Consider the following 23,846-nt stretch of genomic DNA (forward strand, 5'->3'; position numbering starts at 1 on the left):
TGGCAGGCAGAGTTAACAGTGTCAGAGAGTCGTTAACTTAGGAAAGAGGGGCGAGGGAGTGACCAAGGGGGCTTCTGGGGTGGCGATAATGACTGAATTCTTCCTACTGGTGGTGGCTACATGAGCCTGTTCGCTGTGTTATAATCTGTTGGTCTATACACTAGGCTTTATGTGCTTTCCCATAGGTTCGGTTTACTTGGACTGAAAAGAAAAGCTTCTCAAGTAGATAAAAAGTGGGGAGTGGTAAGAGAGAGACAAAGATTTTGTTTGTTCGTTGTTATTGAGTGAAAGTTTTTGGCCTTGAGGCAGAGTCTCAATGGTATAACCCTGACTATCCTGACACTCTCCCTGTAGACCCAGTGACTTCATTTTTGTAGAGATTCTCCTGCTTCTGTCTCCCACGGGCTAAGATTGCCAGCACTCAGGCAGCCATGTCAGTCCGTCTTAGTTTCCCTCCCAATCTATACTCACTAGTCACAAAACGGGTCCTTCTGATGACCTAGTGTGACTTCCATGTCTAGGAGTAACTTCCATGTCCAAACATAGGCTCGGCTGTGAAGCCAAAATTGGAGCTCAGCTACAGTGACATTTGGTTTGCTGGGTTCTTAAAAAATATAGGTCTCTGATGTCCCAGCAGCGGAGCTAAACCCCGGGGTTGCTGGATTGGTAGGTGGGGACATGTTTTTTTGTGGATATATTTGTCATCATTGTCCAAAGGAATGGCCCTCTCAGGTTGCTGTAGACAGAGCATGTGTGCTTGGTAGCCAGTACTCTTTCTTTCTCTCCTAGATATATGCTCAATTGCCCCCAGGCGCCTTTCTAGGGAAAAAAGGAACAGGAAAGGAACCTCTGGTCACAGGTTCCACTGATGAAAGGGGAAAGGCTGGGAATTGGGAATTCCTTTAAACGGAGGTCACATCCCCTGCATAAAAACATCCCAAAGAGAACTGGTACTGAGTTTGGGTGAAGACACCCAGGGGAGGAAGTGGCAAAAGCTAGGATGAAAACACTCTCCTCTTTGATCCCACAAGGTGCGTCAGGGAAAGTTGGCCTTCATTTCGCCCGGGATGGAGGCATCTCTCCCATGGGGCCACTGGGAGACTGGGTCAAAGGAAACCCGCTCCCCTCCGCCCTTACTTCAGTGGTGTAGCCCCAGCCATGAGTTTAACAAATTTTCCCTCCAGCCTGCCCATCCCCACCCCTTTCAAGGCTGGAACTTTATTAAGGCAGATTAGGGTTCGGCCAGTCGCCCAGAGGAACAAGGAACCTGGAGGGAGAGGTGCCGAGCCTGAGGAATAGGAACTGTGCCCAGGAAGAAGGTAGGGGCTGGGCGCGGGGAAGGAACACGCGGTGGCTGCTAAGGCCCGTGTGATCGCCAGCTGGCCGGCTCAAAGGGGTGGTTTCGGGTCTTCTGGAAGGCCTAGAGGCTCACTAGAGACAGTCAAGATTCAGGGGTACATGCGTAGCAGAACGCTCGCCTGGAGAGGCCACGGGAACTCAGGCGCGCAGCACCCGCCCGCGCTTGAGAACCGCGAGCCCACAACACCCTCCGACTCGAAGTTCCCGTCACTCTGCAGCGTTTTCCCCCTCACTCCGCCCCCAGCTCACGAAACGCGGGGGAAATGGGCGGGGCCTGGGCGGAGCCCGCCTTTATTCCTGCTCTGATTGGCTGATGCAGTTGTCCATCCTGAATCTATTTTTTGATGGAGGGGGGTTACCACCCGCTCTGCCCCAGATCACGTTTGCCACCCACAGCCAAACACTCTTGTCCAAGTCCGCGGGCAAGAGGAGATTGGGGACGAGCGAGCTCGGCACCTCAGGCCAAGTTTGGTCCCCACCGGCCCGAGGCGGAATACCCTGCCCCCCAGGCCACCTCCCCTCGTGGAATCGGAGCGGCGGCCTCGCAGGAAGGCAGAAGCGAAATGTAGCGAGCCGGGTGTCGCGGTTGGACGCTCGCCTTGGCTGGGGGTGTAGCGGGGCACACGCGGGGGCTCGAGAAGGACGGCTGAGGGGAAGGAGTGATGAGAAGAGGGGGTACCCTGCATCCCCCGATTCCACGGGCCCCTGCTACCGTAACTCTCCAGGCGTCCTTTCTCCCCAGCGAGGCGCAGGTCAGTGTTGTTGGGTCTGGTGGGGAGGAAGAGGCGGGCGGGGGCTCCAGGACGTGGTGCTTTTGCAGTCTTGAGTTGCCGGGATTCGGCGGAAACCATCCAGTTACTCCTCCTCTCCATTCCCGTAGTTGGGGATACCTAAACCGGGCCTTTTTTTTTTTTTTTTCTTTTTTTTTTTTTTTGGTCCATCTTTGCCTGGAAAGGAGACAGGGCGTCCTAGAGCCTGAGGCCCTTCGGTAGTGGTTTTACTGCAGATGTAGTTGAGAGATTGGCCCTTGCTAGCCCCCTTTCAGGTCAAAGTGGCCTGCCAGAAGGGTGGGGGTGTGAGGTTTTAGAGAAGGAACTCAAACTTTGCTGGCTTGGGGGCGGTGGACTCAGACAGAGTGTTTCCTCTTGGCTGACTAGTGAGGATCTTTGAAAACAACGGTGCTGTGTTAAGGTGGCTTGGCTGGTGACCGAGTTGATGCAAGACTCATAATTTGGGCCCTAGAGTTTGATTCTGCCTTAACCAAACTAGAGCTGACTAATGGTGAGTGTTTGGAATACTAACACTAATACTAACAGCCTGTTCATCATACCTGCAAAGCCCTCTGGAATTTTTTTTCTTTTTCTTCCTTTTTTTTTTCAACTATTGAGAGCCATGCTGGTGAAATTCAACAAGTTGGAGTCAATTCCAGGGGATTCCTTTAAGAAAAGAAATGCGGGGCGGAGAAAGACAGAGAGACATGATTTGGGTGTAAATGCATATTAGCTTGTGACACTTGCATTTGCCTGGCTTTGTTTTTCTTTCCTCCTTCTGCAACCTTTTACTGATACTGTAAGAATTGCACTATGCCTGGCTGTCAGTAACCCTAGGGGAAAGGAGGGAGGCTAGGTAGCCAAAATATGTAGGTAATAGCCAGTAGTTTCACCCTCTGTCTCTTCAGCCTAGTTAACTGCTGTGTCCTATCTGCCACGCTCACAGGGCTAAGCAGAGATAGACAGAGAGAGAGACGAAGCCTGGACCAGGGTCAGCCTCTGGTTTCTGTAACACTTGACTTTCAAGGGCAAGGGTAGGTAGTAGGCCTCTGGTTCTTGGCCTTGATCTCAATGGCTTGCCCAGCCTGGGGAGTCCTGGTGTTTACCCCCTCGGGGGCTAAGACAGAGGTCTAAGGATGCTCTTCTCAGTGGTCAGTCTCTCTGTTTGCCTGTCTTGCTGTTGCTGTGTTGTAATAAGTCACTCAAGAAGAGTGACTGTGTAGGGAGTTCGCATCTGAACCTGTAACCCCTAAGGGACTTCACTTAAGTCATACTGAGTTCTTATCGAGATTTGAGAAGACAGTTTCTGAGCACATCCCTGCCCATCCCAGGTTGCTCAGAAGGCAGTGCCAACGTCTCCTATAAAGCATCTTCCGTTTGGGTGGTGGTTTGCTGGCTGGGAGGATGCTAGGGATAGAATTCGCTGGGCCTCTCCGTGAAATGGGGCAGGACTGTAATTTTAACAGGAAAAGAACAGCTAATAGCCACCCCTGTAACAGACTACCACATGCTCTGCAGATCATCCTAGTAGGAATTGGTGTTTGCTAATGTACCAACATTCTCTTCTTTCTCTTCTTTTTTTCCTTCCTCCCAACATAAGGTGTTCCACACGGGTCCTTGTGGCTTTAAGGACCAGGCAACTGAGAAAGTACAAGATCTTCTCAAGAAAGGAAGACATCTCTGGGAGAGAGGGGAAAGATAGCAGACACTGGTACCAGCTGAGCCCAACCAAGGTGCTGTGGGAAACTAAAGGCACCCAGCGGGAGTGGGAAGAAACCCCAGCCTCACATCGAGGCTTCGTTCTGAACAATCTGCTCATTCGGCTTCTCACAAGAGAGGGCTACAGCATCAGGCACTCCAGACTCAGGCTGAGCTCTTCTCTTCTGCAAGCTCCTGCTCTGAGGAGCTGACCCCTGAGAACCAAAGATTCCCCCTGGCACAGCACAGAGCTGCTGGGAACAGGCCCCCACACCCCTAGTGGCAGCTGCTGCATCTGGTGAGGACTTTTGTTTCCTTCCAGCTCCGGGCTGCATTGCTTGATGGGGCTGTCTTTTGGAAGATCAGTTTTTAAAGTGCCCGGTAGGAGTGAAGAGCCGTGGGAAAAGGTCCTGCGGCACTCAAGCCTGGGTTTTCCCCAAGACTAAGTTCTTTCCCAAGTCAGAGTTGGAGAGAGAAAGAAAAATAAATTCTTCCCTCCTCTCCTCCCTGCCTGTCATGTCCTCTAAGCCAGAGCCAAAGGACATCCACCAGCCGAACGGTACTGGCCCTACTCCCTCTCCCTGTTCTTCGGATGGCCCTGTGCGAGAGCCCTTGGCTGGGACCTCAGAGTTCCTGGGACCTGATGGGGCTGGGGTGGAAGTGGTAGTGATTGAGTCTCGAGCTAACGCCAAGGGAGTCCGGGAGGAGGACGCACTGCTGGAGAATGGGAGCCAGAGCAACGAGAGCGACGACGTCAGCACGGACCGGGGCCCCGCACCACCCTCCCCACTCAAGGAGACCTCCTTTTCCATTGGACTGCAAGTGCTGTTCCCCTTCCTCCTGGCAGGCTTCGGGACTGTGGCAGCTGGCATGGTGCTGGACATTGTGCAGGTGAGTCCTGAGGAGAGTGGCTTCCACTCACAAGCCCTCGATACCCTGGCCTTCTGGGAAACCGACTCTTGGAACGTCCTGTCCACCTCTGTCAGAAGCAGCTGCTGCTTCCTAGAATGCTAGTTCCCTTTGGGTCACATCTTGGTTTCATCGCGCTCCCTCTTACTTGCTGCAGAACCTTCAGAGAGGCCGAGTAGCCCCTGGGAGGTGGTCAGAGCAGTGTTGCTTAACAGTAACAGACGTGACTCCACTGCTCAGGCGAAGGGAGGAGAGAGGAGCTGGGCTGCTGCATGCTATGCCTCCTCAGTCCTCAGAGCTGTGATTCCAGCTCAGTAGGAGACATCTAGATGGGTCTCCTCTTTATGCCTGCTTTCCTTTCTCCGCTTCATTCTCCTGCTGGGCAGGAATTTACTCAGCTGTCAGGAGGGTCTCAGACCCAGTGAGAAAGCTCTTAAGGCATTTTGTATTGCTGATCTTTGTGCATCCTTGGCACAGCCTCCTCGGCGAGTAAGGATGGTTTGGGAAGGTGGTATAAGATCTGAAGAAACTGTGCGGGTTGTGGATGGAAACAGAATGTAACCAGACCTGGGCAGATCCACCTCGATTTGCTCCTTGTCTGTCATGAACATGGTCTGGGCAAACAGGAAACTTGGTGAGGATACTGGATAGACAAAACAGTACGAGTTGGTAGGACACCTGGGACCAAAGAGCTACAGCAGGGGCATGCTGTATTTAGTGCATTGTGAGTCCAGACTTACCAAGAGCCTCCAGGTTGTAAAGAGAAAGTCTTATTTTGAGGTAAAAGCTTTTGAAGCTCAGTGAGATGCTCAGAACTTTCTCCCACTGCTAATCAGGATATATCTAGTGCTGGCTAAATGCTGGCTTTGTCCAGGAGCAGAAGGAGATTGGTCCTTGGGGACCACCCCACCCACCCTGCCCCAGGGGTCCCTCACTATGGCATCTCCCAAAAGGATATGAGGTTCAGCATCACCTCCCTTTGTGCCAGCTAACACGTACCCCAGACTGCTCTAGGGGTCCCTAGGAGACTGATGGTAGTTGGTTGTAGGTGCTGTGTATAATGTACATGTAGACTGTGAGTCTTACAGGAGAACCCTGCAACTTTGGGAGCTAATGGGAATGATATTTATAGCTTGCAAAAGTGCCTGGTGCTTCCTTCCCTCTCTTCAAACCTGTTATTGTGAGGACTGTTCCTACACAGAGGTTAGGAAGACAAATCCAGAGCTTGGGACTCCTCCCCTGCTGGTTGCCTCTCTTTCTGGGGCTGAGAGCAGAGAGAGGAAGAAGGGAGAAGGCATGAGACTGGTTTTATAGTCTGCCTCACCTCTCCTTTCTAAGGCTCTGGTTCTCACTCTTACCATTTTGGGGTTCTCGATTAATTCCTACAAAGAGCTTCAAGGCTAAACCCCAGATTCTATTCCATAGGACAAAAAACAAGGGGCCTACGGAACCAGCGTCCTGTGGTGAACCAGGAGACATTTAGCTTAGTTTCTAATAGGGGTGATGCTAGTGTAGGGTAATGGGGATCCTTTCTATAAGCCTAAAACCTAGGCAAAAGGGCATTGGTCTCCATTGTGTAGTCAGGAAACTGTGGCATAGAAATGCCACTTGTCATCTCTCCCAGAGCCTGTGTCAGTAACTCCTGTGACCTTCATTATGGCTGAGATTTGCAAACTGGCTTAAGACTGAGGAGCCTTGCTGGTTTTGTCTTGTCTTAAAGAACAGGGCAGACTGGGAACCAGAACAATTGGCATTGGCTTTTAAAGTGAACAAGAACCAAAGGGAGTGTGGGATCCAGCTCCTGACCCCATCACTCCTCACCTCTGACCTGTCGGGGTTCCAGAGAATGAACAGTCCTCTGATGTCCTGCTTTGTGCCCTAGGTTGTAGGGGACCTGGCGCTGCCTAGCGTGCCCATGGAGAGCTGGCATCTCCCTCAGTGTAGCATCTGGGCTCATACCAGAGCTAGGGTTCAGTTGATGTAGATGACAATGACTAGCTTGTCCTTGGGCCCCTCCCCTCATGGTCCCACCACAGCTGGACTAAAGCAGGGCCCACAGCAAGATATCTGGAGTGGGCCAGGACAAGGGGACAGGGGCAGGGAGCCACAAGAGGGTCCTTATTTTACATCCTGGGAAGTAATGGGGTGATTGATATAGGAGTCACACCTGTGTTCTCGGGATAAAATAACCTGCAGGGAGACAGTCTTGAAGTGTGTAAGATAGGGCTGTCTGCTGGTTGTTCAAGGTCCCTGTGGTTCAGAGCATCAGGAGTCTGTGTGAACAGTACAGATACCTCATTGGCTCAGGGTTCTCACTGCAGTAAGATGGGGCTTTTCCTAGAGACCCCGCTTCTGTCTCATCAGACCCCTGGCTTCGCTTCCTGCGTGTAGTAGCCTCCACGGTGAAATAAGGAGCAGGGAGATTTCTGCTCGTGTGCTTTATTGCCCTCCCCAGTTCTTTCCTGGGCTCCTGCAGGGTATCACAACCATTTTCTATCAGCCTTCACCTCTGACATGTCAGGGCTCCGGAGTGTGCACAGCCCTCTGGTGATGTGAGGACTCGGGGAATAGGAGTTGGTATGTGATCGCCATAGGACCTCTCAACTAGATTAGAATAGGGGGACTCTCCACTCCTTGTTCTAATGCACTTACTTGCTGAGTATCCAAAGAGAGTAGATATACCCACCCCCAAGCAGAGCCATTCTCCCCTCCCTATCCCCACCCCTTGAACCCTTAAATTTAAAGATAAACATGGACGGCAACAAGGCCTTGGGGAAGTGGTATTGGAGGGAAACAGAAACAGAGCTATTTTCCAGGAGGCTGCTGAAGCCCCTGGGCAGGCCACTCAGTTCCCATCTCCCTTGACCACCTTCTGGTCTGCCCATCTCTACCTTGTGTATGCTATCAGGGCCATTTGCTTTGGTCATGCTTCATACAACTCTAGACATGGAGACAGTGCCCCGAGGCCCCTCTACTTGGACGCCTCCAGGATGCCATGTGGGACAGTCCTCTATCAGATAGAAACTATGATCTAACCTGATCCAGGATTACCTGAGAAGTCCCAGGGCAGCATGGAGTGTGGGTGTGGGATGTCATTTTAATGTCTCGGTTCCATCTTTTCCTCACCCTGACTTCACTTCTTGCTAATCTGTTTCCGGAGCAAGAGGCTCGCCCAGGTGAGGCTACAGGTGGAAGAGCAGGTTGGATGGCCAAGGAAGGAGTCACAGCAAGATCTCGGATCTCTGAGGCTTGGGGTCATTGCTCTATGTCAGGGTTAGTTTTAAGTGTGGAAGTTGCTGTCAGATTATATACCTTGCATTTAGAATATCAGGAACCGAGGGGAGAGAACAAAGGAAAGAAAGAATGAGATTCTGAGAAGCAGTAAAGATCTATAGGTGTTCCCTTTCTACCACCCAAGCCAGCAGTTTCCCATTGGTTCAGGAAGGTGTGGGTGGTAGTTTGACTAATGGCTTAGCTGACTGGTTTGACTCCACAGGCAGACACTCCCAGCCAGGGTGAACTGGATGGGCCTGAATTAGACCAAAGGAGTGAGAAAACCCAGTCTCATATGTACCGCTCCATCCTCAACCTCGTAACCTCAAGACCACCCTGCTTTCTGGACGGCTCTGCTTCCCAGAGTCCTGTGCGTGCATCCAGGCCACAGACTCCCTGCCTGAGCTGCGTCTTTGAGAGTTTTGTGGGTGGGGAAATTAGATGTGGGGATTGGTTCTTCAGTCCCAGGTATCAGCTTAGGGATTTGCTGGGCCAAAAGGTCAGGCAGTATGATTTCAGGGCTGTATTCTGTGAGTTGGGAAGACTTTCTTCTGCAGGAGGCTGCTACTGGCCCTGATCCTTTCCCTTGCCGATACACCCCATCACATCCCTTCCAAAACCCCACAACTTCTAGATTCCCCTGTAGTTAAAAGCAAAGGGTGTGTACTTGTTGTGACGGTGAAAATTAGTAGGGTGACAGCTAGGCGAGTTAACTGAACTTTGTACATTCTTTTCTCCAGGATCTTATTGTTATGTAGCCCAGGCTAGACTCACAACATGTCTCATCGATCTGAATGGTAGACTTACAGGCTTGTCCTACTAAGCCCTGCTGTGTTTTCTTTTCCTCTTGATAATAAAGGTTCGTACACTTCAAGTGCTTTCCTTCTACTCTTTTCTCTGTGTTGCATATACCCATCACCTTCAACTCCCCGGAGAGCTGAGCTTTCAAAGAGCTAGCAGCTTAGATGCAGGAAGGCAGGCATTTGAGGTGAGGATAGGGTGAGGGCCTGTGCTCTGAGAGAGCCCCAGAGCCCACACTTTTTAAGTGAAGGGAAGACTCCTTCCCTCTCTGAAGCTGCTTCTTCAGTCTGAGGGAAGCAAGTCCAATTAGGCCTCAGCTAAAGGGGTTGGATCCCAGCCTTGTCCAAGAGTAACAGTCCCAGGGCTCTTGAGGCGCCTCACAGGGGCTGCCTGGGAGGGGAGAAGATACTCGCCTTCCCCAGTGTTTGAAAAGCAATGACCGAAAGGTCAGAACTGCCGTGGAGTTGGGAGTGCCTCTTCTTCTTGGGAGGCTTCAGAGTTCAAGTCCTTTAGCAGCTGCTACAAGGAATCCTAGGCCCAGGAGCTCAGACAAGACTGTGCTCTAGCCCTGAAGAAATGAGCTGCTCTCTGGATCCTGTTCACATCATTCATTCCAAGAACACTCACAAAAAGGCAAGGTCTTTGCCTTACAGGACCTCCAGCGCTTATCTCTGCTCCCTGGCCCAGCCCATGACACGAACTTGTATGTCTTGTACATTTGTTTTAGATAAAGTCTCTCTTTGTACCTCTAGCTATCTTCAAACTTCCAATCCTCCTGCCTCAGTCTCTAAATGCTAGGGTTACAAACACACCCTCTGGGTTGTTTGTATGTTTGTCTTTAATGTTGCAGAAAATCGCATAACCTGAAACTACACCGTGACTGTCTTGAAGTATGTGAAGTATGCTCTCAGCTCCACTCTGCATTCACATGATGCTAATCCCGTCCTCGCCAGGCCCCTCCGCCTTTAGCAACCACAGTTCATCCTCTCTGGCTCCTATGAATATGATGACTACTGAAGAGCTTACATAAGTGGGACCACACAGTATTCGCCTTGTCATGGCTGACTGTTGTGGTACAATGTCATCCGAGTTGTGGCACGGGATAGGATTTCCTTAACAAGGCAGAGTCACACTCAGTGCTTATGTACCATATTTTACTGGTCCACTCAGCTGCCGATGGACAGTCGGATCGATTCCACCTCTTGGCTGTCGTGAATACGTGAAGCTTTGAACAGGAGTGGACAGATATTCCTTCAAGACACTGCCTTCTTTCAATTGTTTTGGATAAATACTTAGGATGCAGGGCTAAATAGTCAGGAGAAAAAATAGGATTGCTAGACTGTATGGCCATTCTACTTAGTTAATTGTTCATTTGTGTGTGTGTGTGTGTGTGTGTATTACATGAATTATGTACATGTTGTATGGGTATGTACATATAGATGGAGACCATAGGTCAATGTGGGACATTTTTTTCTGTTGCTCCTCACCATATGTATATATGTACATATATACATACATGAATATATATATATACATACACACATACATATGTATACCTACATATATACTAGTATTATTTTATACCTGCATCACATCCGTTCATCACATGTATGCCTGATGCCTTTGGGGAGGCCAGAAAAGGATGTCAAATTTCTTGGACTTATAGACAGTTGTGAGCCACCATGTGGGTATTGGGAATAGAACCACAGTCCTCTACAAGAGTAGTTAATGCCCCTAACACTGCCATCTCCCCAGACCCATCTCTACCTTTGTTTTTTTGAGATAGAATCTGTCACTGAACCTGGAGCTCCTTGATTGGCTAAGCTGGTGGCTCCTCAATCTTCAGGGCCCAGCAAGCCTTAGTTCTGGGGTGATGGACCTGCTGCGCCTGTGCCTGGCTTTTCATGTGCGTGCTAGGGTTGCAAACTCAAGTACGTAGGCTTGTGCAACAAGCACTTTACTGACCGAACCATTTCCCCAGCATATTTGGGTATTTGTTTGGTTGATTTGGTTTAGGTTTGGGTTTTTGGTTTTGTTTTTTCAAGACAGGGTTTCTCTGTGTAGCCCTGGCTGTCCTAGAACTCTCTGTAAACCAAACTGGCCTCAAACTCAAGCGATCCACCTACCTCTGCCTCCCAAGTGCTGGGATCAAAGGTGTGTGCCACCACCACCACCTGGCTTGTTAATTTTTAAGACAGTCTTGCTCTGTAGATAGCTGACCCTAGTGCAGAACTGTCTTATTGTTCTTCAAAGTAGCTGCATTTTATAGTCCCACTAATAATGCAGACGTGTTCCCATCTCCCTGTCTGTTCCAACACTTGGTATTTTCCGTATGCCTTCTTGACTATCTTAACCGGTATGAGGTGACATCTCGCTGTGCTTTTGGTTTGCAGCCTTGTTCTTCAGCAGCAGAGTAGAGGAGCTAGAACTGCCTTGTGTGCTAGCCACTGAACACTTGAGCAGGAGCCTGACGCCTGTCTGAGGGCCCCAGCAGGCCATGGTGAGAAAGTGTGCTGGGGAGGTAGCATGAGACCCGGCCCAGTGTCTCAGCCCAGCACACTTGCTTATTACAGCTCCTGTCTCCAAACACTCAAGACAATCTGTATCCCTCCACCTACCGCCTGCCCTGCCTCTCACAAACACACAGGCTCACCATTCTTAAAACTCCATGGCCCTTTACAGCCAGGAAAGAGGACATAATCCTGGCTTCTTTAGGGAGGTTCTCAGTTTTTATTACAACTGAGGGACCTTTTAGTGGCCAACCTGGGTTCTTCCAGTAACCAGGGCAGTTCTTTCTGAGCCTCAGTTTTCTCAGGTGCAAAATGGGAACAACAACAACAAAAAGCTCTTCGTTGACTTGTTAAGGTGACTGACTGAGAAAATGCATTAGCATATGTTGGCCTGGTGAGAGAGGTAGGCCTGATTGACCCAGGACTAGAACCTGTGTCTCCTGACTCCAGGCCCAGCCCCTCCCAACAGGAGTGTATTTGCTTCTGTTAGCTAAGAGATAGGGGGTGTAGAGAGAGGAGTCAGAAACCTCTTGGAGACAAGCATGGGAGAAGTAACGCCTAAATTCAGAGCCAGGAGAAAGTCACTGTGGCTGAGACCCAAAGCCCTTGGAAATAGAAACCAAACAAACGCTGTGGTCACCCTGGCCCCAGCCCTGTGGAGCTTAGCTCTCCACAGCTGAGACAACACCTCCCAAGGCCGAGGCCACAGAGCAACTGGATGAAGGCGAGGGAGCTGCAGAGTGTGCTTTGAGAGAATATCATCAAAGACTGGAGCATAACCCAACTTGGGGTGACTCCACTGTGGGGTCCCCATGAAAGCACACAGAAAGGAGAGTTAGGCTACGAGTCTCTCCTGTTCTGAGATGGGGATTAGGCTGTGCTTTTTGGCATTCATTCTACTTTCTGGCTTCTTGTGGGGAGGTTGGGTGCCTCTTGTGTTTGCCCCTGCTGGTCCCATCTCCCACTCATGTCCCCTGACCGCGCACTCTGTTCAGCTTCAATGCCAGTCCTTTGAGGTACTGAAATTCCTGGACTCTGTGTTCATCTTCTAGCACTGGGAGGTCTTCCAGAAGGTGACAGAGGTCTTCATCCTGGTGCCTGCGCTGCTGGGGCTCAAAGGGAACTTGGAAATGACCCTGGCGTCGAGGCTGTCCACTGCAGTGAGTGTCCTAGCTGTGGGAAGTCCGGGACAGGGACAGGGAGAAGGTAGTGGGCAACATGGAGACTAGGAGGTATCCACACGACTGCCTGGGCCTGGAGAGGAAAGGGAAGCCTTGGAGGGAGATCCCAGACTGGGTGTCCTGTCCCTGGGCAGAGGCTCCCTGCCCAGAATGGTTCCCAGGCTCAGGCTCTGGATGTCCCAGCCATCCCTGGATGCCTGCCCCACCTCCTGCTTTGCAACCTGCCTCGTGACTGTTTGTGCAGCTTTGACAGGCAGGCATCATGCTGGTCTCTCCAGCCACACAGGTGGGGGCCTCCTCTGATCTCTAGCCCTACTCTGCAGCTGGGCAGGAGCAGAGCCAGGCCATCCCCACACCCCTTCAACCCGTCCCATTTCCCCATGGCAGCTTATTCTTCAGAATAGGCATTTCCAATCTCACACACTCCTTTATATCAGTCACAGACATTTGTGAACTGAGCCCAATAGAAAGCCATGGCTGGGAGGCAGGAGGTGTTAAAACTCAGGACCAGGCATGTATCCCTGTGGCCAAATCTGGAGAAGATGGTGTAGAGGGCAGCCAGCCTCACCCACCCCAACTTGTTCCTCCTTTCTCCTGGCTAGTGCAACCCACTTCTTCCTTTTCAAATACTGGCAGCCTCAGCCCTCGGGCCAGCCACTGACCTTGCCTTCCCTAAGGGAACAAGCTGCTTCGGAGCCAGAACAGAGACATGCAGACCCATGCAGGAACGTGCTGCCTGGATAAACAAGACAGAATGGAATCCAACACAGCCCCCTCACATCCTGGAATGCACCTGCCTTGGGTGCTTTCTTGCTCTAGCCCTAGAGCCTTAGGCTGTATACATTGTGTTTTGATCCAGTGTAACAGATAGAGCCCCAAGCCCTGTGCAGCCGGCTCCAGCCCCTCACCCTCCCTCTTCCAGGCCAACATTGGACAAATGGACACACCTAAGGAGCTCTGGCGGATGATCACGGGGAATATGGCCCTTATCCAGGTAAGAAAACATGGACCAGAGGCAATATTAAGCATCTCCTTTAGTCAGGAATCCCTGAAAGGCTTAGGTCAGCTCAGCTGGATCCTAAGAGGTTCTCCAGCGTCTGCAAAGTAGGCTAGGAGGTGACTAGTTACTCAGGAAAGTGGCCAAGAGAGGGAGAGCGCCAGTGAAGGCACTAGGTGATTTGGGGGACTTTCAGCTTCCACCCATCTTTGCAGTAGAATCAGATTTGTGAGTGTTAGTGTCCTCTGCCATTGCTGTCCCATCTTCCCAGGAGGCCACACAGATCAAAATGTCTTCTCCCTTGAGTCCCACGTCTTGATTCTGACTCATCCCATCTCCAGAGAAACATCCAACCAGCCAGTAACGTGTCTGGAGTCTTAGGGTACGTTACCCTGTACTAGGGTAGCACTAAAACTAAAGTCATCGTTCCAGCCTGCAAGGCCCGTAGAGCCCAGTCCTGCGTGCTTGCTAAGAGCTAGGAATTAACCACTGGGTGTTCAGTGACCTCAGCTAAGGAGCTCTACTCCAGACTCTCCAGGTGACCACACCTCTCCACAGGTACAGGCCACGGTGGTGGGCTTCCTGGCATCCATCGCAGCTGTGGTCTTCGGCTGGATCCCTGACGGCCACTTTAGCATCCCGCATGCCTTCCTGCTATGCGCCAGCAGTGTGGCTACAGCTTTCATTGCTTCCCTGGTCCTGGGTAAGGAAGGGAAGGCGAAGGCGCAGAGGGGAAGATGCCACTCCCAAGCTGTTGACTCTGCCTTGCATGCCCATGTTCCCTTTTGTTTATTGATGTCCTTTTCCCCTTCTCACCCTGCCTGGCCTGCCTCTCCTTCCTCACCAGGTATGATCATGATTGGAGTCATCATTGGATCTCGAAAAATTGGGATCAACCCAGACAATGTGGCCACGCCCATTGCCGCCAGCCTGGGAGACCTCATCACCTTGGCACTCCTCTCAGGCATCAGCTGGGGACTCTACCTGGAATTGAGTAAGGCTACAGCCACTGAGAACAGCTTAGGTGGGATTGGGAGAAATAGGGACCATTTTGCAAGTGTGTAAAGATTTTTCCTGTATTGTTAACTATATGAACGGCTTGTCACAACTTCTGGGCACAGGGTAGCAAGGATAGAAAGGCACTGACATCAGATCCTGTAAGTAGACAGTCACCAGAGGAGGGAGAGTATCAGAACCTATCCCCGCTTAATGCTAGGGATTTTGTTTCTCGGAGGTATGAAATGTGGGAAGGGGAAAAGAAAGAATGGAAGACTAGAATCTGCTTGCCAACTGGAGGAGAGGATGGGAGGTGGAGATTTCTAAGATCAGACCAGAGGTCTCTCTGCTGCTGTTAACTCTGCTGCCTCAGGACCCCTATGATCCTGTTAATTTTGCTATCTCAGGTGGGAGCGTGCTTGCAAACACACACACACACACACACACACACACACACACACACACACACACCTATGATCCCAGCTACTCAAAAGGGAAAAGCAAGAAGATACAGAATATGAGGCCAACTTGGATATAACCTTGTCTCAAAAACCGTGTAGGGCCTGGTTAGTACTCTGCTTCATTTTTTCCTCTACAAAATGGACAAAGCTGGCCTCATTAGGTTCTGAGTACAATGTTGATGAGGTGAGGTGCTAAGCATCCAGGCACTTAGGGTAGAATGACTGTGGATGAGCTGGTCTCTTGGGATGTCTGCAGCCAAAGCTGTGGGGGGGAGCCATGGTACTTATCTCCCTCTGGTCTCTGCCCTCACAGAGCACTGGCGATACATCTACCCCTTGGTGTGTGCCTTCTTTGTGGCCCTGCTGCCTGTCTGGGTGGTGCTGGCCCGAAGAAGCCCAGCCACAAAGGAGGTGTTGTATTCAGGCTGGGAACCTGTCATCATTGCTATGGCCATCAGCAGGTAGGCTGGGGGCCCTGGATACCTGCCCCTATACCATTCCCACCTCAGCATAGACCCCATTTGAACCCCTAGATGGAGGAGAGATGGAGCATGTACAGGAAATGCATCAGTAGCACCAGCTATGTGTCTTACTACAAGTGACAGGGTCTCTATTAGCTTTCATTCCAAAGCAGAATATATTGACCTTGGGAACTAAAAAGCAAGCTGCATTCTGGGACACATGCCGTATTGTCAGGACCCTGGGACTCTATTTATTGCTCTGTCTTTTCTGTGAGGGTCAGCAGAGCCAGGTTTTCACTCTTCTGACTCCTCCCAATTCTAGCAAGAGGACAGAGAGGCTCTTCCCCAACAATGCCACAGTTGAACCACAGTGAGTGGGTTCGAGAGAGCTGGTCCCCTCAGGGAGGAGCCAGTGCGGTTACTATAGAGGAAATCAGTGCTAAGCAGGCAGGCGACAGGGGTCCTCACGGGAAGGCGGCTGTGCTCACCCTCTTGTACCAGAGTCCCTGTGCCAAGCCAGGATATTATGAGCAACAACTGTTACATACAAGAGAATTAAAGACTGAAAGGAAAACCTCCTGGAAACCACTTTGCTGTCCTTGTCCCCAAGGTTAGATAGGCTTGTGCCTCTCGTCCCAGAGACTGGAGCAGACAGAGCCTTTCAGTGATTTTTGTGTCATTTGTCTTTGTGTCTCTATAGTGTGGGAGGCCTCATCTTGGACAAGACTGTCTCGGACCCCAACTTTGCAGGAATGGCTGTCTTCACACCTGTGATTAATGGTGAGGCCTTAGCATCAGCTGCTGGGGGAACAGAAAGGGACATGGGAGTTGGTGTATTGTCACTCAGGGCTCCAGCAGGCCAGAGAACAAGACCTAATAAAGAGAGATGGGGTGAAAAGACCAATGGGACCGTGAGGAACCCAGAAATTGGCAACATGAAAGCCTCCAGCCCTGAAGAGCCAAGGGGTCCGAGAAATTGTCTTGTAGGAGCCCAGTTAGAATTTCACCCCGCTCCCTGCAAGATTAAGCTCCTGCCAAAAAGCATAAAAGGATCCAGAAGGAAAAACAAAACAAACAAACCACCAGACTCCTCTCTCTACTTCCCTGCTGGTGCTTCTACTGCACAGGTCTAAACAGAAGCATCCAGCAAGAGAGACTGGTGTGGGGCCTAAAGCAGTTCACCTCTCAGGGCTCACGGTAAAGATGAGAGGTACAGAGGCTAGGTTAGGGGGTGATGGTGAAGGTAAACGGTCAGAAAATCCAGCAGTTCGCCAGGGCAGTTCCAGAATAGAGGTCACACTTGATACTGAAAGCTGGTTATTGGGTGAGCATGTGAGTGCCGAGTGCCTAGGTCAGCTCCAGAGAAAGCGAAGACAAGGAGAGCCTTGGACCCTGCTGTGTCCAATGGGTGTCCGTGCTGCACAGGTGCAGCTGTCAGGCCATAGCCCTGCCAACACTGAGGACCACTTGAACATGGGTACATGGCACTACTGCTCCTGCACATGAGGGGAGCTGAAAGTCTAGCGGGCTTCTCAGAAGCCGTGAAGTATTTGCCTTCTTCCATCATGCTCTCTTGGCAGCAGAGGGAAGGGTGATGTCATCACAGGCCCCAGTAAAGGTAGAAGGCGGCCCCTCCAGATGAAGGGACAGAGAGCAAGGTGTTTTCCTCCCGGTCCTTTCTACTCCAAGTCTGAGTCCCGTGTGTCTCTCTGCAGGCGTCGGGGGCAATCTGGTGGCTGTGCAGGCCAGCCGCATCTCCACTTTCCTCCACATGAACGGCATGCCAGGAGAGAACTCTGAACCAACTCCTCGCCGCTGCCCCAGTCCATGTACCACCTTCTTCAGCCCTGGTAACTATAGCATCTCACCCTCCCAGGTCCATTCGGAGGGTCGGGGAGGGCAGACAGGGACCTCACTAGGGAACCAGCTGGGGCCCAGGTTCAAGGTTCCCCTCTGCTGGGCTGCGCCTGCTATTCTGAAGACTGGCATCCAGATGAGACATTGTCTTTTCCCAAAATACCCTAGAGAGAGCACTGTGTGCTGACCTAGAACATGGCATTGGCTGTCCTGTGACCAATCCTTCTCCTCCCGTCTTCCTCTCTCCTCTTCCAGACGTAAATTCACGCTCAGCCCGGGTCCTCTTCCTCCTTGTGGTCCCAGGACACCTGGTGTTCCTCTACACCATCAGCTGTATGCAGGGTGGGCACACCACCCTCACCCTCATCTTCATCATCTTCTACATGACAGCTGCACTGCTCCAGGTATGGCCTAGCAGAAGCAGGAGAGCCCAGGAGCACACATGGAGTAAGAACCCAGGTTTGGACCTGGTCTCTTGCCACTTCTTTGTCTGGCCAGGACTCAGAAGGACAGACTTTGGCTCTGGGATTACTATCATCCTGTGACTTCAGCCTGGTTGTGTCCCTTCTCAGCCTCGGTGGCAACACTTTCAAAGTGAGAGGAATTGACAAACCACAGGGTTTTCAGGCAGGTAGCGACAGGGAGCCTAGCAGGTAGACTTAAACCACCTCTATATACCCTGTCCTCTGCTGGGCTTAATAAGAGTTTTCACAGCTAGAACAAGCGTCAAAACTATTGTACAAGACAAATCTATCTTCAAGACTCATCTAGCCTTGCCTTTCTGTAACGCTATGGCATCTTCTCCCCATGGCATTACTGGATTTGATTTAGCCGTAAACAATTAGCCTTTCAAACCCCTAACTGAATCATTAGACAAGTTGTCTGTTAGGAATCTTGGCGAGAGCCAGGCCAAGAATCAACTGTATGCTGAGAATCAGCCATATGCTGTTTCCCAGCAGTCGCTGCCCAGTTATCCATGCTCCCTTCAGGTATAGTCGAGGTGCACCCCGATGGGAAAGGAGCACAGGCAAGCCAAAGGTCTTTTGTGGCCCTCTCTGTTGATCCCTCCCCTGGATTGAAAGCCAAACCTCGTTCCATCACCCATCATATGGGCCATGACCCTGTGGCCAGTTTTAGCTGTGCTTCTTCTCGGAGTCTGTGGAGAGGCAAAGTGGTAACAAATGCTCCCTGTAAAGTTCTGCCAGGTCCCTTTGCCACCTGTCCCAGTATGTGTCCCTGTGCTACTCAGGAGGCTAAGATGTGAAGACAGCTGTTGTCATTTCCACCCTATTACATACTCTAAAGGCCCCTAGCCATACTCTTCTGTGGCTGTCAGAAAGCCTGTGAAGTTCCAGGGAGGCTGGATGGCACCCAGGGCCAGGGCCACAGGAGTACAAGGTAGCTGTGCAGAGCAGGGGGGTGTGAAAGGTTCTAGAATAGTAATCCCTGGCTTCCTTACAGAGAGGCCAAAACAGCCAAGTTTACCTAAAAGTAGGGAACAGCTCTGGCTCCTACCCCTGAGTCCCTTAAGGCAAATTTTTCATACCACAGTCTTCACAAAGTACAGTCAAGAATAAACCCCGGCAGATGACTGTGTCAGCCTAACGGTTAGAAAGCACCTCATTCACCTATAGACATGGTCCTGTGGGGACCCCTAAACCAGGTATTAATGTCCTAGATGAAGTGCAGCTCCCATTGCAAATGCAGATTCCCATTCACAAGGCCCAGTATTGGGCCTGAGGTGGTACATTCGTGACACACGCTCTACTGCAGGCGATAGAAACTACTGCTCCTGGGCCCAGTAACGAGATTCTGATCTCGGTTACTCTCAACCATCTATAGTTACAGAACATAAGCAAGGACGCAAATAAGTCAGCGTAGTAGCTGATCCAGAACGTGTTTTTGAACTGTTTTGCATTATAAGGGACATATTTAGCTGACTTGTTCATAGACCTATTTTACAGATGAATGTTGAAGCCCACAACAGCAGGGTGGAAAGGGAAGAGAAAGCAGCTGGTATAGTCAACTGTTACCCAGGTAACAGAAGAGAAAGGGCCTTGTAAGAGAAACTGGCTCTACTGAGCAGCCCCTACCAGGCTCCTGGAGAGGCCGACAAGGCAGGACTTGCAGTAAGGGGAGAATGATCTGACCCGGAATTGAGGCAAGGGCAGCCTTCCTGTAAAGGCAGGATTTAGTTTAGAAAGCCCCTGGCTTCTGCGAGCTGTCCTGGCAAAAAGGCTGTGACCGGCCAAACCTTGTGATCCACGGAGCAGATCCAATCATGTGGCCTCTGGCTCCCCCTGCAGAAAGCGGGTGGCTGCAGGCAGAACCCTCTGTCTCCCCAGGTGCTGATTCTCCTGTACATTGCAGACTGGATGGTGAACTGGATGTGGGGCCGGGGCCTGGACCCCGACAACTTCTCCATCCCATACTTGACTGCTTTGGGGGACCTGCTTGGCACCGGACTCCTGGCACTCAGCTTTCATGTCCTCTGGCTCATCGGGGACAGAGACACAGATGTTGGGGACTAGCTTAGCCACTCAGCCTTTCCCCGACCCCTCTGCACTTTCTATTCGGATTTTTTTTCCCTTTTGTCTCCCCTACCCCACCCTACACTACACTCCCACATCTTTCTGGGATTTCACTTTGATACCAAATTCTCATTATTTTCAATGGGAATTTTTATACCTTGAGCCAAGTTTAGACAGGAAGAATTCGGGAAGGACAGATGGGCTGACATAAGCAGGAAACGTAGATTTTTTTTTGAGACAATCACCAAGTGCAGTTCCACGGTGGGTGCCTCCAGAGGAGGTAGATTTGGGACCTTGGCATTCTGTCTAGCATCCGGGGACCTTTGCATTAGCTTTAGCAACCTCAGCTTCGGCCCTAATGAGAAACTCTGTCTAAGTGGGCTCTGGGTTTGGGGTTTGGTTGAACAGAGGGAAGAGGGATAATTAACACTCCTACACACAAACGTACTTTTATAGAGATGGACCAACTTCACAGCACTGGGCAGGAGAAGGCTGCTTCAGTGTCTTGTAACCACAGCCCTGTTCCAGGCCAACCTGCCCAGAGTCGGGTGACCCAAGGGGTCCATCTGCGCACATGTGCCTTTTCCAACTGAATGAGTGGTGGCCTGGGCTCTTCACGGATCCATGTCATCCGTAGGGAAACCCACGTGACCCCTAAATCTAGAGAACCTAGTTCAAGCCTCCTCTGTTCTCTTTGCACACTCCGTCTCCACCGCGCAGCTTGCCAGATGGGCTTCTAAGATTGGGGACAGGACAAGGGGATGTGGCAAATGACCTGGGGTGTCTCCCCACTGTTTCTCATGACATAACCATGTGGTTAGTCTTAGCCTCTGTCACTTCCTAAATGCACTCATTCTGTATCATCAGGGCCCCCTTGGCCTTTCCCTTGGCTTCTGCCCACAGACAGGCATCAACCATTCACTCATTCAGCAAATCTCAGCCTCCCGCAAACGAGGCTTTCCACACCACCAGCCTGCAGGAACCCTTCATTGAGCAGTGGTCGTGGGTGGCCTACTGTGTTAGGTACAGTGCCTGGCATTGACTGGCTGGTGCTAAGGGATCAGAGCTCTAACCTCCCCTCATTCCCTAGGTCACAGAGGCCATGTGCCCTTTCAGCCTGACAGTAAACGTTCCCTCTTTAGGCCCTAACTCTGCAGTGATTGTCAGCCCCACTGCTCAAGCAGAATCCTGTCCTCAGATACCCTCCTCCCTCAGCTCCTCTTCTCTTCACAACTCACTACACACTCAGAAGAGGGCTTAGAATCAGAAAACTGGGTATCAACTGGCTGCTTCAGTATCTGCCTGGTGAAAACCAGACCCCCTTCCCTACACATGCCCCAAACTGCTCAACAACTGGGATGTAGGCTTTTTTTTTTTTTTCCTGGCCTGTATGTCAGCCCATAAATTCCTCCCCCTGTGCAGCCTAAAGGCTCAGCCTCCAAGGAAAGGATTAAGCAGTTGTCCTGTGTCTACAAATACTGTGCCTAGACCTAGAGACTCTTCTCAGCCTCGTTCCCACCCCACGTCACCTGAAATCAGAACCTTAGAATTGGGCAGATTCATAGAGGTTATCTAGTTGGGAGTTGTGCCAAGCAGATCAGTACAGATCTGGGCTTGTTTCTGTTCATTCTTGTGGCCTAACTCCACCTCAAGACTCTTGTACAGGCCTCATACCCTAAGACTGTGACCCCAGGGACCCCAGCCACTTGCCCCATCCTGACATCTGGAGTTGGATCAGGTTGTCTAGAGACTGAAGCATCCTTCTTCCTTTGCCTAGAAAACAGAAAGGTAGGCGCACCCAGGCTCAGCGATGTGAGTAGAGGGGCCTGGAGTGACCGGAGACTGACGTCGGGAGAAGACTCAGTTCTTCCCACCGGGTTGCACCTATTGCATGTACTTTTGGCCTGACTGGAAGAAACAAAATTGGTTTACTTTCATATCCTTCAAAAGTTACAGAACTGTGTCTTAAGAGAATTATTTATAGTTACTATAACTGAATTGACAAATGTCGACTTAACGGATAAATTATATTTGGTAAAATAAAATGGAAGTTTATTTCAATGACTTGTATCCCCGTGTGTCTCTTCAAAAAGCCGCCTCAGCCATTTCCTTGGACCCCTTTCTGTGGTACCACTCCAACCTCAGAGGTGGAAAGGGGCCATGTGCCACAAGCAAGGAACCATCTTAGACTATGGAATAGAAAACACACATCTATTCAGAAATAAGCCATGATGCTATGGGACGTATGTCAGATTGATGCCGGGCCCTTGTGTTCGAGAATTTTAGACTATCATACCCCACCCATGCATTAACATGCAGGTGATACCAGCATCTATGGATTAGAATTCCTTGCAGAGGTTTATAGTTGTGTCAGTGTAAAAATGCTTTTACTATGTGTCTTCACTGTTCTCAACTGTGTAAACCCTTAGGAATTTACAAAACTAGCTGCAAAGGAATTATACTTGGATTTTATATACCTTCCATGAATCACTGGCCCTTTCTTGGCTTATGTTTCCTAGCCTGAATTATATACCATTTATAGAATAAGTGTAAGATGAGACTTCAAGGATATATACATCCACACATACAGTTCTGTCCCTGGTACATACTAAACCTAAAAATACTATGAAATATTAAAAGTGGGTTATGTTATTTAACCCTCCATTGCTGTAACAGAACACCTGAAAGAATCAACTTATAAAAAGGGAAGGGGGCTGGAAACATGGCTCAGGCTGAGAGTGCTTTGCTTTGCTGCTCTTATAGAGGATAGCAGTGTGATTCCCAGCACCCACATCAGGCAGTTCACAACCTGCTGCTCTCTTCTAGTCCCCATGGAGACCTGCACAGACAGGGTAGGTGCACATGCATGCACACACGTGTGCTCATACACATGCTTATAAAAATATAGGTTTGTTTTTTAAGGGAAGATTTCAGTACCTGGTTAATAGGCTCCACTGTTTCTTGATTGGGGTGTTGGCAAGGAACCCAGGGTAGGGCAGCCGTTAACAAGGGGGAATTCTGTTCCACAGCCCACTACAAGGCATACCCTCAATGATCTAAAACAACCTCTTAGGCTCCACCTGCTAAGTTTCCAGTACTTTCCAGTAGTGCCCAGCTGAGGGCCAAGTCTAATACATAGGCCTTTAAGATAGACATTCCCTATCTGAATAGACATTCCCTAACTGAATAGACATTCCCTATCTGAAGAGACATTCCTTATCTGAATAGACATTCCCTATCTGAATAGACATTCCCTATCTGAAGCATATCAGCGGGAACCATACAGGTCAGTGATGATCCGTGTCCAGACACCACAGGAGAAGCTGAGAAAGGCCTCACCGAGCCATGAGGTTCATGGAAGCCAGCCTTCCTCAGGGATGATTAGGTCAGAGACTAGCAGGGAGGAGATGGAAGGAGAAGCCATTTTACAGAGGGATAAGGAGTAAAAAAGTCAGGTTGATATTTTCTAGAACCGAAAAAGGTTCCAAAGGCCCTAGAAGCTGACCTCACAACCTGTGAGATGCATATTATGGGATGGGGGCAAACATGGATGGTTTCTGTCTTGGTTTTGTTTCAGTTTGAGACAGGGTCTGGCTTAGCCTAGCCTGACCTTGAATTTGTCATGGATCCAACAGTGACCTTAAACTTCTGATATTCTTGCTTCTGGGATTATATGCATTCACCGCCATGTCAATTTATGCAGAGCTGTAGATCAACCCCAGGATTTCATGGACGTTACACAAGCACTCTTTAACAGCTGAGATAAATCCCCAGCTAGACACAGATATGTGGTGGGGCAGGTACAGAAAGGCAAAGTCAAAGAATAACATCACCTGGGTCTATCTAATGTCCAGGACCTTGGCAGAGAACCATCACCCAGAAAGGACAGGGTCTCTGCAAGGTACCACACAACAGTCTATCACATAAATATTGTGCGGAATCAGCCTCTAACTGCCCTGGGCTCTAGGACTAACTCTTCAAAGTACCCAAGTTAGTAAGATTGTTAAGGGTTAATGAGAAGATGATAATTGCTTGTCAATAA

At 50.3% G+C, this 23,846-nt stretch overlaps 1 protein-coding gene across 1 annotated transcript; it reads left to right on the forward strand.

Moving 5' to 3' along the window:
* Positions 1-1,760: 1,760 nt before the first annotated feature.
* SLC41A1 (solute carrier family 41 member 1) lies at positions 1,761-21,865 on the forward strand. Its single transcript, XM_080917704.1, has 11 exons — positions 1,761-2,111; positions 3,730-4,718; positions 12,373-12,480; positions 13,424-13,495; positions 14,057-14,201; positions 14,346-14,492; positions 15,269-15,416; positions 16,117-16,196; positions 17,132-17,266; positions 17,529-17,677; positions 19,619-21,865. The coding sequence occupies exons 2-11, from the start codon at positions 4,344-4,346 to the stop codon at positions 19,802-19,804; spliced, it is 1,545 nt and encodes a 514-aa protein (XP_080773830.1). The 5' UTR covers positions 1,761-2,111; positions 3,730-4,343; the 3' UTR covers positions 19,805-21,865.
* Positions 21,866-23,846: the final 1,981 nt, after the last annotated feature.

This window comes from Micromys minutus (genome assembly GCF_963924665.1).
Source record: "Micromys minutus genome assembly, chromosome: 6".
NCBI classification, from domain to species: domain Eukaryota; kingdom Metazoa; phylum Chordata; class Mammalia; order Rodentia; family Muridae; genus Micromys; species Micromys minutus.